The 14,399-nt window shown below is 37.1% G+C and overlaps 1 protein-coding gene across 2 annotated transcripts in view; it reads left to right on the plus strand.

Annotated features, from left to right (window-relative positions):
- KCNMA1 (potassium calcium-activated channel subfamily M alpha 1) overlaps positions 1-14,399 on the plus strand; it is a 1,936,781-nt gene that overhangs the window by 1,385,892 nt on the left and 536,490 nt on the right. For both annotated transcript variants that reach the window (XM_029609517.1, XM_029609516.1), the window contains exon 16: positions 5,990-6,058. In XM_029609517.1, the coding sequence (XP_029465377.1) occupies positions 5,990-6,058 (69 nt within the window). The remainder of the gene's footprint in view (positions 1-5,989; positions 6,059-14,399) is intronic.

Raw genomic sequence — 14,399 nt, forward strand, 5'->3', positions numbered from 1 at the left:
CCTAGTATAAAGCTTATGAGTACAAAGGGCCTATGCACCTTGCATCAGTCTGGGCAGTTTGATAATTGCCCTGTTTATCTCCTTGTGCCTTCCTTTGTTGTCCTGTGAAATTTTCAAGTAACAGGCAAGAGACTCTTGTTTTCTTTATTTTGGTGTGAGAGGTCATCTCATTACCTGTGCTTCTTCCCCCAGTTATTTGGCATGTAAAAAGGTTCCTTGGTAGCCAAAGCATCTGGGTAGTCAAATTTTTCTTTGGTTCTGAACTTCCTAGGATTAGATTGTCACTCTGACCTAGGTTTCTTCCTCTATCGCTGCTTTAAACTATGACATCGTAATTCTGGCCACCTTTATCATCATTTAGAATGACCTTTCTGCACCCTCTTCTACACCCTTGGAGGCTAAGAACTTTGTCTGTGCAGTATTCCCAGACCAAGGAGCAAGAGCAACTCTGTCTTTCCCTACTAGAAGTTCTAAGTATCAGTCTCTGGGCCAGCCTGAGGGCTGTGTAAAATTTTATTTTTTTCTGTGAGCACTGACAAAAAACAGACACTCCTAAAAGGGAAAAACATTCACATATACAGAACACTATGTGCTGTTCTCCCTAAAGATATCTTTCTTGCATGTGGTGGTGGTGTTATAAAAATTGCTGTTCAGTCTCACATATGATTAAGATTTTTGTTTGACACAGAAATATTTTCAAGCTGTTTAAAAGATTTAAGTTTTGTGAAGAGAGTGGAAGCATTGAATAAGAAGTAATGACAGACCATGTTTTAAAAAAGTAAGCAAAAAAAATAATAATTTTGAAAATAATTGACAATGAAATTATCTATAGCTTTAATTTTGAAAAGAAGCCCCTCTAAAACCCCTTCTGTTGAAAAACACAATCCGGTAAGGTCAGACCACTAGAAATTCAATAACTGAAACCACATCAGGTCATTTCTAGTTTGCAATCATTTCTAGTTTGTAATGAAATGCAGATAAATGACATATTCTTGCAGTAATTTGGCCTCTGAGCCTACGGATTGTGCAGAACTGGATCTTCAGCACAACGTTGGAGTAGCACTCAGGAGGGGATGAGCAGCTCTTTGTGTTTTTTGGGGTAGAAAATTACCTGAGATAGTTATCAGTGGGTAGTCAACAAAAGAAACAGCAATAGGAGATGTCAGTAAAGAGAAAAAAAACAGTTTAAAAAGCAATTAGAATAAAATAAAATAAAGATAAGAAAACAGGCATAGCACCAGGGTCTTGAGATGAGGGCAATGTACAAAGTCATCCTCACACATATACTTCTTTGCTTCTTTTCTCTCTTCTCTTCTACCTCTGGTTTCCTCATATTAACTATGTCAAAAGTCTTGGAGTGACCGGAGGAGCTAAGATGCTGGCCTTACTGCAAGCTTCTTGCCCCGTCGTCGTTGCTTCTACAGTTTTGCCTCTTTTTGTCCATTATGCCTTCTAAATGCAAAGGAAGAACTAGGCTCTTTCCCTCAGAGCCCACTCTTTCCTTGGGGCAACTTACCCTTCAACAATGTTTGCACCCTGCAATGCAAGGGATTTTAGTTTCCATTGCTGAGGTTGGCATTGGAGAGCTTACCTCAGCTGTGGATGTTACAACGTTCAGCCTTTAGATGACCAACTGTCTCCAGCGGTAAGAGGCTCCACTGCTGAGGCATTGGCGGTGGGCTCCAGTGAGGTTCAGCTCATCGCCAGAAAGGAGGCAGCAGCGGCGGTTCCAGCCCCAGTGCCATTGCTTCTGTTGTCAGCTGGAAGCTTTTCTGGAGCATTTGGACAAGGCACGACTTCTATCGTGTCTGAGGAGGAAGCTTGTCTCTCTTCTACGGACCTTCAGTCCAGTGGGATCTTTGACTCTCCAGAGAAACCAGCAGTCATCACTTTAGACTCTTTGTGGGATCTTATGGTTCATCTTGGGAAAGCTTTTTCACTTCTTGTGATTCTCAGGTAACTGCTGTTTCTCATCAAGTTGAAACGATCTCCAAGAACTGTATGTCTCAATATCATGAGTTGTCCAGGAAAATTAAGGAAGTGGAAGGGGAAATCAAGTCTCTTAAAAGAATGCAATCTTCTATTATTCAAGATTGCAATGCCTTGAATAGAAGATATGAATATATTGAAAATAAATTGTGCCATATGAATTTGTGCCTGTTAAATTTTCCACGGGTGGTGGGTGAAAATCTATGGTCTACATTCAAATGTTATGTTTTGCACATATTGGCATTTTCCTCTGATTCTACTCCTATCATGGATAAAATATATTTTTTGCCATCTTGTTCTTCCAATTTAAACCAAGCTCTAGAAGCTAATTTGACTGCCTTTCTCAAACCTGATTATGAAACTTCAGAGAGAGCTACCTTAATAATTTTCTTTTTTTACTGAGTACAATCTGAGTTCAGTTATGAAAAGTTATTTCAAGAATTCTAATGCTCTGTTTATGGGACAAAAAGTTAGAATATTTCCATATCTTTCTAAGATGACCCAGGAAATGAGACAGGGATTCTTGGATTTGCGCCAACAAATGCTACGAGTGGGTACATCCCTTTTCCTACAGTACCCTTGCAAATGTATTGTGAGATACAAATGTTTTGTTTTTTTATGCACCATAACAGCTAAAAGCCTTTTTTGATTCTAAGAAGTTGATGATTCCCACTGGAATTTCTAATTTGTCATCTATTTCATAATGGGCCCGGATTTACTAAGCTATGTCATTACCTAATTGCTGCATCATTGCGGATATATATTTCCTATATATTTTCTCCAATATTTCTCTCTCCTCCCCCATGTTTCTTGTTTGGGGTCTAAAGTAGATGTTTCTGTTTCCTTATATTTTATTGTCTATGTATTTTTTTTCACATCTATGTTTCTGTTACAAAGTGGATGCTTTGTTATGATTAAACTTAAATAGTTTATAAAAAAAAAGTCTTGGAGTGACTGTAGATGCAGGGCTTTCTCTGAGAACCCACATTTCAAACTTGTGACCAAAATGCAGTACACTTTTACATTTCATACTTGTCATTTTCAATTTAAACTGTTTTTTTCTCTTGCTCCTTATTGATCTTCCTTATGCATTCCCTGTTCTGGTGGTAGACCTGGAAGGCAGGAGTACACAGGGTCCCAGGACTAACTCCACTCTCTCACTTTCTCTATCCTACAAGGATAGTAGTATTTCTTCTCCCCCTCCCCCCCAAAAAATCAGGTTCTTTCTGACAAGATAGGTGAGGGAAGAATCCTCCTCCAAGGCCCAAGGTTTAGGGATTCATCTCTTTTTTTCCTCCTGTGGAGGTCTCTCTTATTTCAGGTGGGAGGGACATTAGTGCCAATAAAATACACTGGTCTCTCAGGTTTGGTGTCCAAACAAAACGCTACTGCAGCGGTTTCTTCACAAACAATTTTGTGGTATTATACACACCAGTTCTTGTCATAACAGATGGTTTACACAGTACTACAACTTTCCTTACCTGTGCAAGTGTCTGTCAGCACCTGGGTCAGGGAAGAACTCACCCTCCAGGGCATGGAAAAGCAAGACTTTGCAGACTGGACAGTGGATCCTACACTGGGCAGAACAAAATTCCCTTCCAAAAATACTGGCAGATAAAAGAGGTTCTCCTACACTGCACAACTCACACTAGTACCTCTTCCCCCCAGTGTGAAGACTCTGGATGGGGGTCCCCCAAATTGTTCAAAAAGGTCTTACTCACAGGTCTTTGTTTGGATGCACACTGTTAAGACTTTACATACTCCCATTTTGGGAGCGCTAACATTCATCGCCACATCTGTCCAAAATGAATAGGACATTTCTACATCTGCTTGCTTAGTCATATCTATGCTTGCATTATTTTGAACCTGGCATTTCTACTTTTCACCCCTCATGAGCTAGGATAGCAAATCCTTGCTTGTCCTAGATCTTACTCACTTTTTATAACCTAATTAATTAGGAATATGCCTGCCTCTAATATGTCTTTCAATTTAGTTAACAAAATGTTTGAGCCAGTATTGGACAAATATACCATCATGCCTGTGTAGCCCTAGGCTGTCATTTGTAATCAACTGATGCATTATTGCTAGACCACTTATAAAAGAAAAACATTTAGAAATCTTCCAGTTTATCCTCTTTCTTCTCATTTTCATGTCCTATACTGTGTGTCCAGGTTGCTCCTCCATTCTTTTATTATAATGAAATCGGACTATACTATTTGCACTCTTATAAATAAAGGGCCAAATATTCAGACATTTACTTATGTAAGTCATCTGGATATTACTTATCTGGATAACATAGAAAGGATATTCAGCAGCACGGCTATGCTGCCGAATATAACTGGATAAGCTCTAGTTATCCGGATAAGTTATGTCTGGATAACTTTAGACCTGTCTAACGTATTCGGTTAACACAACCTGATAAGGCTGAATATAGGCACTTATCTGGTCAAGATAACCGGATAAGAACCACCACCCTGATCCACCCATTGACTATCTAGTTATCTACTTAGCAAGATAACTAACTTATCTGGCTAAGAAGTACCCGCTGAACATAGCCGGATATTCAGCGGCAGCCACTTAACCAAGTAAATAAGTAGCATTTCAATATTGGGCCCACAGATGCTATCTATCCTTTTTGCAGCTCAGATTTGAGGTCGATATTCAGCCACTATCTTCCTGAGCAAGTTAGCCAAATAAACGTATCTAGCTAACCCCCTCATTTATCAAAATGCGTTTGCACATGTGTTAAGGGCTTATCGCTTGCAAAAATGCCTTTTTAACACATGTGATAGCACCATATTGTATGGTGTGATGCAAATCTGAAAAACAGGAGGAGTTAGGGGCTCACTGTTTTGTGAAGAGCATCCACCTAGCTGAGAGAGAGAGAAGGAGAGGGAGAGAGAGAAAGAGAAAGAGAAAGAAAGAGAGAGAGAGAGAGAGAGAGAGAGAGAGAGAGAGTGAGAGAGAAGCCATAATGCCATCACCCTAGATTTATATCTCTATGGGAGGCCCACCTAGTAACTCGAGGTGAGGTTTAGGTATTAGTGTAGGGGATTAGGGGCCACTTTGACATTCAATGTGAGATGTACGGACAGAACAGTGCTCTCGGAGTGAGGAAACTCACCCAAAGATGAGATTTGTGCAATGTTCTCTCAACCTAGCTTTATGTTACCCAGGTAGAGCGTCCATCAAGCTAGGTTGAGAGAACATTGCACAAGTCTCATCTTTGGGTGAGTTTCCTCATTCCGAGGGTCATCAAATGTTCAAAGGAGAGCACCGTTCTGTTTGTACGTCTCACATTGAATGTCAAAGTGGCCCCTAACCCCTACACTAATACCTAAACCTCACCTCGAGTTACTAGGTGGGCCTCCCATAGAGAATATAAATACCTATCTAGGGTCAGGGCATTATGACTAGGTTCTCTCTCTCTCTCTCTCTCTCTCTCTCTCTCTCTCTCTCTCTCTCTCTCTCTCTCTCTCTCTCTCTCTCTCTCTCATTGTAGAACACACTGTATGTATTCAAAGTCTTCAGCATGTATTTGAATTGAAAAATACATGCTGAAGACTTTGAATACATACAGTGTGTTCTCATCACAGCTGCATAATGATCATATAGAATTGGCTTTTAGAAAAACACTGTAAGAGCATGTAGCTTATCATGTGGTTTCAATACATGTTGAAGATTACAACACCAATTTGCTCTGTCTGGATTGAATGCCATTTTTGACTGCTTATTTTATCCTTCACAATTGAAGATACTCACCAAGATAGCCCCTGAGGCAGCTCCTGAGGGAGCAAAACTCGGCCAGAGTCGGGCTTATTCCAATAAAGGCTACTTTTACACCGATCACCTTGTGTTTCTTCGCTTATCAGCATAACTGGTTATAAACACTCTTTCAGAACATTAGACAACAAAGAAAGAAATTTTGCCTACCAAATAAAGCATCTCAAGATATTTAATAACATACTAACTTCATTGTTTTTCTTATTCTCATTTGCAGACTTTGTTTTGTGAAGCTAAAACTGTTGATGATAGCCATAGAAAACAAATCAGAGAAAGGGGAAAGCAGGTAAGTTATTCAGCCTTCTAGTAATCCATATACTGGACTTACTATGTAAGCTTATAGCCATATACTTCATGAACCTGTTCAGCACATGTCTTGCCCTTGAAAGCATTTCCAGAAATCTTCAACATCACTTTGTGCCAAATTACATTATTATTAGAAATAATAATAATAATTAAAATATTACTTGTATTGCAAGTGGATTCCATTACCATTGTTCACTTATAAGGATCAGAGTTAGGGATTGGGTTGAAAGTGGTGCAAACCAAAGAGCATAAAGCCAGCAAATGAGTTATCTTGCAGAATTTTGAAATAGAACAGCTTTGCTCTCAGGGAAATAAGTCTATGTTTTTTATCCCATTCTATTAGAAGGTTTTCTTTCAGATACGTTTTCTGAGAATATTTGAAAATGAACTTGTTAATATTCACTGGTCGTCCTCTACTCTGTTCATTCTGAGTTCATAGAAAAGGTGTGTTTAATATCTATGTATGGATCAAGTTAGAATATAGCTTATAACATGGGATAAGGCCTACCCATATCCCTCCATGAAATATGACAGGAAGAAAACTCATCACATCATGTTTTGAGTTGGATAAATTGGCCATGACTTAATTAGATGACCCAACAAAGGAATCTAATTAAATGCTTGAGGTTTCCTTAACTACTAATGCCACTCGTCTCCCTTCTTCATTCTCCCTGGAGGAAAGCTAACTTTGCAGGAACCATTATGAGGCTTGCTATGAATAGCAAGACCCTGTTACCAAATATGACACATCAGGCCTAGGATTGCCAACTGGCTCAAGATTTTCAGGACAGGTAGATCCTTTCCTGGATTTACCCCATTGCATGCTGGGAATTTTTTTTATTTCCCTATTGCATTCTCTAAGAAAAGCAAGCCTTTAAGTACCTGCATTCAGGGATGTAAAACCAGGACTGGATCAACCTGTTCTGAAAATATGGAGCCAGTTGGCAACCCTAATCAAGCCCCATGAATGGGACTCAAGCCACCACAAATAGGGGTCCAGGCCTGGATTTCTGGATGAGTCCCCACTGGGTCATGACAAACAATCTGAACATAGGCCTACATACCAATTACAGTTCAACAATGTAATTCCCTCTCCCATTCTCTAGACAGGTAGCTCAAATACCTCACCATGACAGTAATCTAATAAGTGAAATGTATTCCTCAGTGATTGTCAAACATGAAAGACATATAGAAGCTGTAAAAATTTAAATCAAATAACACAAAAGAATCATACTCTGCTAACAATTATTCAAATAGAGCATAAAATTCAAAATTGAATGAATCCAATAAGATTAAAAAGAGAGGGTGGGTGAGGGACAAGAGACAGAATGAAAGAGCAGCAGACAAAAGAGGAGAATAGGAGATTACTTCCACTTTTAAATCTCAGGTATGCCCTTCCCTAAATTCCACATTTGTTGCCTACTGCCTATCAATCCTAAGGGACACAAGGGATGCCTGCTGGTGGGATAGAACCAAGTTGTTGCTGTCTGGCCATGCAATCAGGCTCCATAATAATATATAAGGATCTATCCGGGTCATTCATCAAGCTGCAATGTGGCCTTATCGCGTGCGTTAAGGCCTTATCACGTGCGATAACGCCCTACCGCCCACGATACTGACACATTGCTGTGGTACTATTCAAATTAAGTGAAGGGGAAGAGTGTGGGCAGGGTTTGGGTGGAGTTATGTCCTGGCAGCTCTGCGGGTGATAATGTTTTTCACATCATCGCCAGCAGCACCGTGAAAAATAATTACACCTTTTCCCATGGCACTATGGGGGTGATAGTATATGGCGTGGCCTCACCGCAGTGGGCGAAACTGAACCATGGAGATACGACCAGCCTGCGCACTATCGCCCCCCCCCCCCCTTTTTTTTTTGTTCACAGGCCATCAATCTGCTATATAGAAGAATGATGAATCTAGGCCAATATACTGTACTTTCAATTTAATTGCCATGATCAGATGAGAGAAAATAGGAAAAATGTTCTGACTACCCATTTTTTTGCCTACTGTAGTAAACTCAAATTGAGAAACTATGAAACATGAGCTAAAAGAAATTAATTATTGTTAATCCAAACCTGAAAACTGAGCTATTCTGTCAATCATTTTTCATTTTAAAAGGATTTAATTTTCTGTTCTGAAAAATATTTGAAGTTGATACAGGGTTCCTGAATGTAATGCAATCAAAAATCACAAATACCAAACACCTATACAGTCAAGAATTCCTGCATAACTGTGGTCTTCTCTCTGGGTCACCTAAGATCTTTAATTGCAAGGAATAGTGACTATCCTTATAAACAAGAACAGTAAATGCCTTCCAGGTGAACTAAAATAAATTTTAATGAAGGAGCTGCATTAATTTAGTTGCTGTATGGTAAGTAGAGTTGCCAACTGGCTTCAGATTTTCAGGACAGGCTGATCCAGAGCTGGTCTTACCCTATAGCATGCATGAACTTGTAGTCTTGCTTTTCTTAGGGAATGTAATGGCTAAAATCAGAACCTGTCCTGAAAATCTGGAGCCAGCTGTCAACCCTAATGGTAAGCAGACCAAATATTGCTATTCCAGGTCCAGCAAAACATATTTGTCTCATCCTAACCTTGTTATCCTCAGTATATTTTGGCTTGAAATCCTAGAGGCCAATGTTCAATGCTACTTAACCAGAAAGTAGGAACTTTGACTTAACTGGTCCCATTCAGTAGCCACCATTAGGCCAGATAACTACTGATCTGGTTAAGTAGTTAGCCAGATACGTGATGGGCAGATTATGAGCATTCTGGGATGGAGATACTTATCCGGCTAACATAACCTGTTGTGTACAATCAAAATAAACACTATAATCAAAATAAACCAAGCTAAAAGATAGATAAAGTATGAAATATTCCAGGAGAGTGCAAGATTTTCAGCAAAGCAATTCAGAAGCAGTCTCAAAGATCATTGTTGATGTAATAGATTAAATAGGTCACACTTCTGATTTATACACCAATGAGCTAGTTTGCATAACATTGTCCTAATTGGTTGGCATTATAATTTTATCTCATATATATTAATAGGATTGAATTCTTGTAAACCATGTGATTTCTTGTAAATTGAGTTCTGAAGGTAGGAATGAAACTTATGGCTTTCCCTTGACATACTTTTTGACATTTGGCATACATTCTATCATTTCAGCATATTCTGGCATGTCAGCAACCTTGTATAGTTTTTTTACACATCTGATAAATGCAGGTTCACAGTGCAGTAATGATTCTCTACTTAACCAGTCTGACCTAGGAGAAGTTCCTTTTAAAGCACCCCTACAAACAGAGAAGTAGCGATATTCAAACTTATTTATGTTAGCTGGATAAGTTAGACCTACTCAATAGCAGGTCTAAAGTTAGCTGGATAACACTTTTCCAGCTAACTAGTGATTTCATTGGGGATATTCAGCAACATAGCTGTGCTGCTGAATATCCCTTGTAAGTCAGATAGATATCTAACCCTATTGTTTTAAGAGGAAAGCTTCACTACAAATCCCAGACTGTTTTCAAGAATGTGAATGTAGTGGCATTTGGTTACACTACTATGTAGCTACTATGTAGCTGCTGTGTACCATATAGATTGGTGCACAGACTACTTAGATCTTTTTATATGTGAATGTTAGTCCTATGAATTGATGGACTATATTTTTCATTTCTGAGCTACTCCTTTATTTTGGTAATTCAAGTTTGGAAATGCTTTCAGTTCACCATCATTTTTCTGAAAGTAGCATTTTTTTTCATCAAACATGCTAATCCTTGTTATGACATTTGGATCAAACAAGGTTTTGCACATGTGCTGGAAGGTGGTTTTCATGTCATATTTAAGCACTCATTCCTAATCACAAAGGTTGATGTTGATATCAAATGACCTGGCTTGTGTAGCTAAATCCTCAAGGACAAGACAGAACATTGTTGGGTTTTTTTTAATTTAAATGTGTTCCTTCTTCCTAAATTCTAGGTTTTATAAGCAGTAGGATACAGAAACTCTGGGCTATTTCTCAGGCATTAATGTTATGCTGTTTCTAATTCAATAAGATACTGTACATGAATATTTAATATACAGTAGAAATTAATATGAACTGTCTGATCACCAGCCTTGCCTATGTCATTTGGAATTTGGTGATCCAGTGTTGGTTCTCTTTTCTTTTCTTCATTGTTTCAACACTATCTAGCAAACTAAAATCAAGTAAGCTGTATGGAATCAAGTTTTTTTTTAACATATTGTTTAATAAGATGATAATACAGACCAAGAAGTAGGGCGTTTATAATGCATGTACTATGTAGCTATTTATTGTGAATATTGTAAGATAATTTTTTAAACCTAGACCAAAGAAAGCATGGCATCCAACCTGCCAATAGTTAAATTAATAATAATAAATATTAATACATTTTAAATTGTCTCCTTTATTTTATAACACTTTTTATTCCATGTTATGCTTAATTCTTCATCACCAATCTATATTAAATGAAGGTTTAAGCCTTTGGAACTTCAGTTGTTTTTGCAAAGGACCTTCAAACAGGTCCATAAAATGAGGCCTAGCAACCTGCACAGAATTAACTTATATAATTTATTTTGTGAAATAGTTCATCCTCATATCAACTGTTATAAATCCATTCTCTTATAAAACATTTGATAAAAATGCTTCAGTTGAATTTGCCCTTGTTTTCTTAATACAAACCACACTTTTCATTTTATTATACCATGTATTAACCTAATTTTGCAAACCAGTTTGCTTTTGTAGGGAAAAAAATACCTCTGGTATGAGAATTAATTCATATTATTCAGTCTACAAAGATTGTGAATATATCACCATATTTGGTGAATACGTGTGTATACACTATATATTCTAAGTGTAAAGACACAAACCTTCCTATGTCCTGTTCCCTCAATGCTGCTTCTGTTTCTTCCAGTTTCCTTTTTTATTTGTATTTTTATTAGAATTTTTGTTATTTTGATAAAGACATCTTTTGACCTGATATTGTACTCACATTATACCTTGTACCTGAGACTACCTTATTTGTGTATGAAGGTCTTACATGAAAGTTATTTAATTGACAATTGTACTATAGAAGTTACAAAATACATTACAAATGTTTTCTCCCTTCCATTATGAATAGCATAACAAATTAAGGTCAATAAATATTTTTTTTAATAAGAGAGCTCTCACATTCTCTATGGGGGGATCTGATCTGCTTAGCTTAAATTTTCAGTTCTTCCTTGGAACTGATGCATTTAAAACCATTCCTATGAGCATCAGAGAGCATCTCCCATTCATGTTAGTGTGTACAAGGCTCCTATCACCTGTACACATGTCCTCTGTTTTATTCCTTTGTTAATTTTCCCCTCCCTTGTCTTGCCTTTTTATTTGTTCACATTTTTGGCAGAAAAAACCTTTTTATTTACAGTATGCTCCTAATGGAAGTTGAATGAAAGGTTTTTTTGCTTTTGTTGTGTGTCAGTTGATTTCTTATCAAAGTATTTGATTCAAAATTTTTTTCTTGTCGTTTGCAGAAGCCGAAAGCGGTATGCCCTGCTCGTTACTGTCACTTTCCTTCCAACCTCAACCCTCTCTTCACCTTCTCCTAACTTCAGGACTAATTCTTTGCCAAGAAATCTGAAGATAACACCTATGTCTATCTTTATATATGTATATGCATATGTATGTATATATATATATATGCATATATATATATATGTGTGTGTGTGTATATAAATACATCCCTGATTAAACAGAGAGAAAATATTTAGTAATTTTTAATTATTCTTTTTGTTCTTTTGATTAACGCACTAACTTCTTTGCAGGAAATAAAAAGAGTAGTATAAGACAATTTTTCTGTCTCATCAGTGATAGAATATCAGGACATAACACCTGAGGGAAAAAAAAACATTTATTTATGTTCAACTTTTTTTTTCTTTGTTTGTTTTGTATCATGATGATGTGTTGTCTTGTCCACCAGCTTATAAAAGCTGTTCATTTTGTCTGTAGTGCCATGTTTCATTGATGTTCTGTTTCCCCCACAAGTGTCTTTAATTTAGAATATGTGTTACAGAGAGCAATGCTTCATGTTTCCATAGTTTCACCTCCCATGAAAAGCATGAAGAAGACACTATCATTGCTATTCCAGCTCCAAATTAGGGCAATAGACAATCTAGATACTGAACCGTGCCAGTGAAATGCACAAGGGTAGTTTGTACTGTGTGTTCATACTCATTGAAATACCTGAGATCATTTCTAGAAACACTGTGGAATGAATCCAAAATGTTTTGTGTGTGTGTGTGTTGGCATGTGTTGCATATTTTGAAACACACCATACCATGGACCTTTCCTCTTGTCTTTGCACCTTTATTTTATATGCTTTTGTGTTGAATGAATACTGCATGAATTGCCCAATACTTTTTTTTATAAAATTTCATTTCCTTTCTAATTGCTTGAAGTTATGAATTTGGAAACTCCCTCACTATCTCTAAAGATTATCAAGCTCCAACTTATTCATTCTCTAGTCCTGCATTGTCTTGTGTGAAGTTGTGCTTCCTGTTTGTACAATTGTCTTCTTAGTGTTTTAAGTTTTTTTAATTTCAAATTTAAGTAGATGTGTGAACTCAGAGGTGAGCTTCCTGTCAGTTTGGTATTGATATGATCCAACTGCAGAGAAGTTATTGCAACACTTGTCCTCTTCAGGGATTTGCAGTGATTGCACCTCTACTGTGTGGACTTTTAGTATTTTTGAACAGTTTTTTTTTCCATGTAGTTGTGGCATGCTTGCTGTAAAAGTTGTGTGGAGAAGTGTGGTAGAATATGGTTCTGCTTGCTCCCAGAAGTACTGACATTTTAGCTTTCTTGGTAGTATAATGAACTGTCATATAATAATACAATTTAATATTCAACACTATAATTTAATAATAGTACTGCACCTCCTTGTGAAAGAGTAGGTTTTAATAAAAACCAAGATCTAGATTTGTAAAAGGCCTAACTCCTGGGTGCAACCTCTATATTTTTTGTGTGTATGTGTGGTGAACTGAATTTGATTATTTAGCATGCACTGTGTCTTTTGTCTTATATTTTTTTTAATTTATGAAATGAGTTGTTGCTGGAGATGTCTGGACTCTGTCTAAGCATCCTTCTGATCAGTGTCCAGAAAAAGTGATGCTTGCTGGGTAGATTTTTAAAGCAGTGTGCAGCCGATCTATATAAAAATCCCAATATGTTTAACTGGTTAGCAGTATGTTCTTCTCAAATGCTGCTTTAAAAATGTACCTCTAGCCTAAATCAAATGATTGCTCATTTTGTGTCATTTCTGTTCGTTGAATTGGCATGATGCATTCAAAGGAATCATTGCACTTATATACTATCTTATATCTGGACCACAGCATGAACCAGATACTAATAAGAAAGTTATTTTAGTTTGTGACAACTTGATTTAAAGACCTTCACAGCAATATTTTTCTTTCACATGTACATAAATATAATATTATGTTACTGATGAATATAATATTATGTGACTTCTACTGCATGGGGAATGGTACAGCACATCCACATCCAGGTTTCCACTTATTTACCTCATGATTACATGGCTTTGTGATTGTCCATGAAAAATCTGCCATTTGTCCCTATTTCAGTTTTTAAGCGGATACTTGCTTTTCAAAGGAGAAGCTTCTAAATAAAGACCTGTTTATTATTTCCCCTTCTTCCTTCCACAGAATTTAACGGAATCTATAATAATTAAAACTGTTTCTTCATTGCTCTCTCTCTCTCACTTCTTTCCTCTCTTCCCCAAGAGGAACAATTGAATGTTGTCCACTCTTCTCAATGAATGCAGTGTGAGCCTGACCTTTTGTTAGGAATAGATTATTAAGCAGACAAGAAGGGAAATATTCACAGGTTTTTGTGGTCAGTCATGTTACAGCACAAATTACCAGCAATGCTGGGTTTCTGAATCCCTAAGGCCATTATATCCTCATCTCCATTCCAATTTTCAGATGTACCACAGGTTAAAAATAATTTGGGAATATTCACTGTAATAGTCTGTATTAGACTTGCCTTGGTTCCTATGTTGTATACATACAGGGGGTTCCTGTGCTTTGTAATTAGATTGTAGCTCTGATCTGATAGGTTGCAAATACAAAATAAGGACATTATTATAGTATATCAAGGTGAATTTTAGGCAAACCACATTGTGCTAAGGAATTATTCCTTTAAAGAAAAAAAATGCATGGTAACTTTAGTCTTATTGACATTTCATTTAAATCTACCTACATTATATAGACATATGTTCATGTTTTAATTTTCCTATTCAGGTTAATT

Source organism: Rhinatrema bivittatum, chromosome 7 (genome assembly GCF_901001135.1).
Source record: "Rhinatrema bivittatum chromosome 7, aRhiBiv1.1, whole genome shotgun sequence".
In the NCBI taxonomy this organism is placed as follows: Eukaryota; Metazoa; Chordata; class Amphibia; order Gymnophiona; family Rhinatrematidae; genus Rhinatrema; species Rhinatrema bivittatum.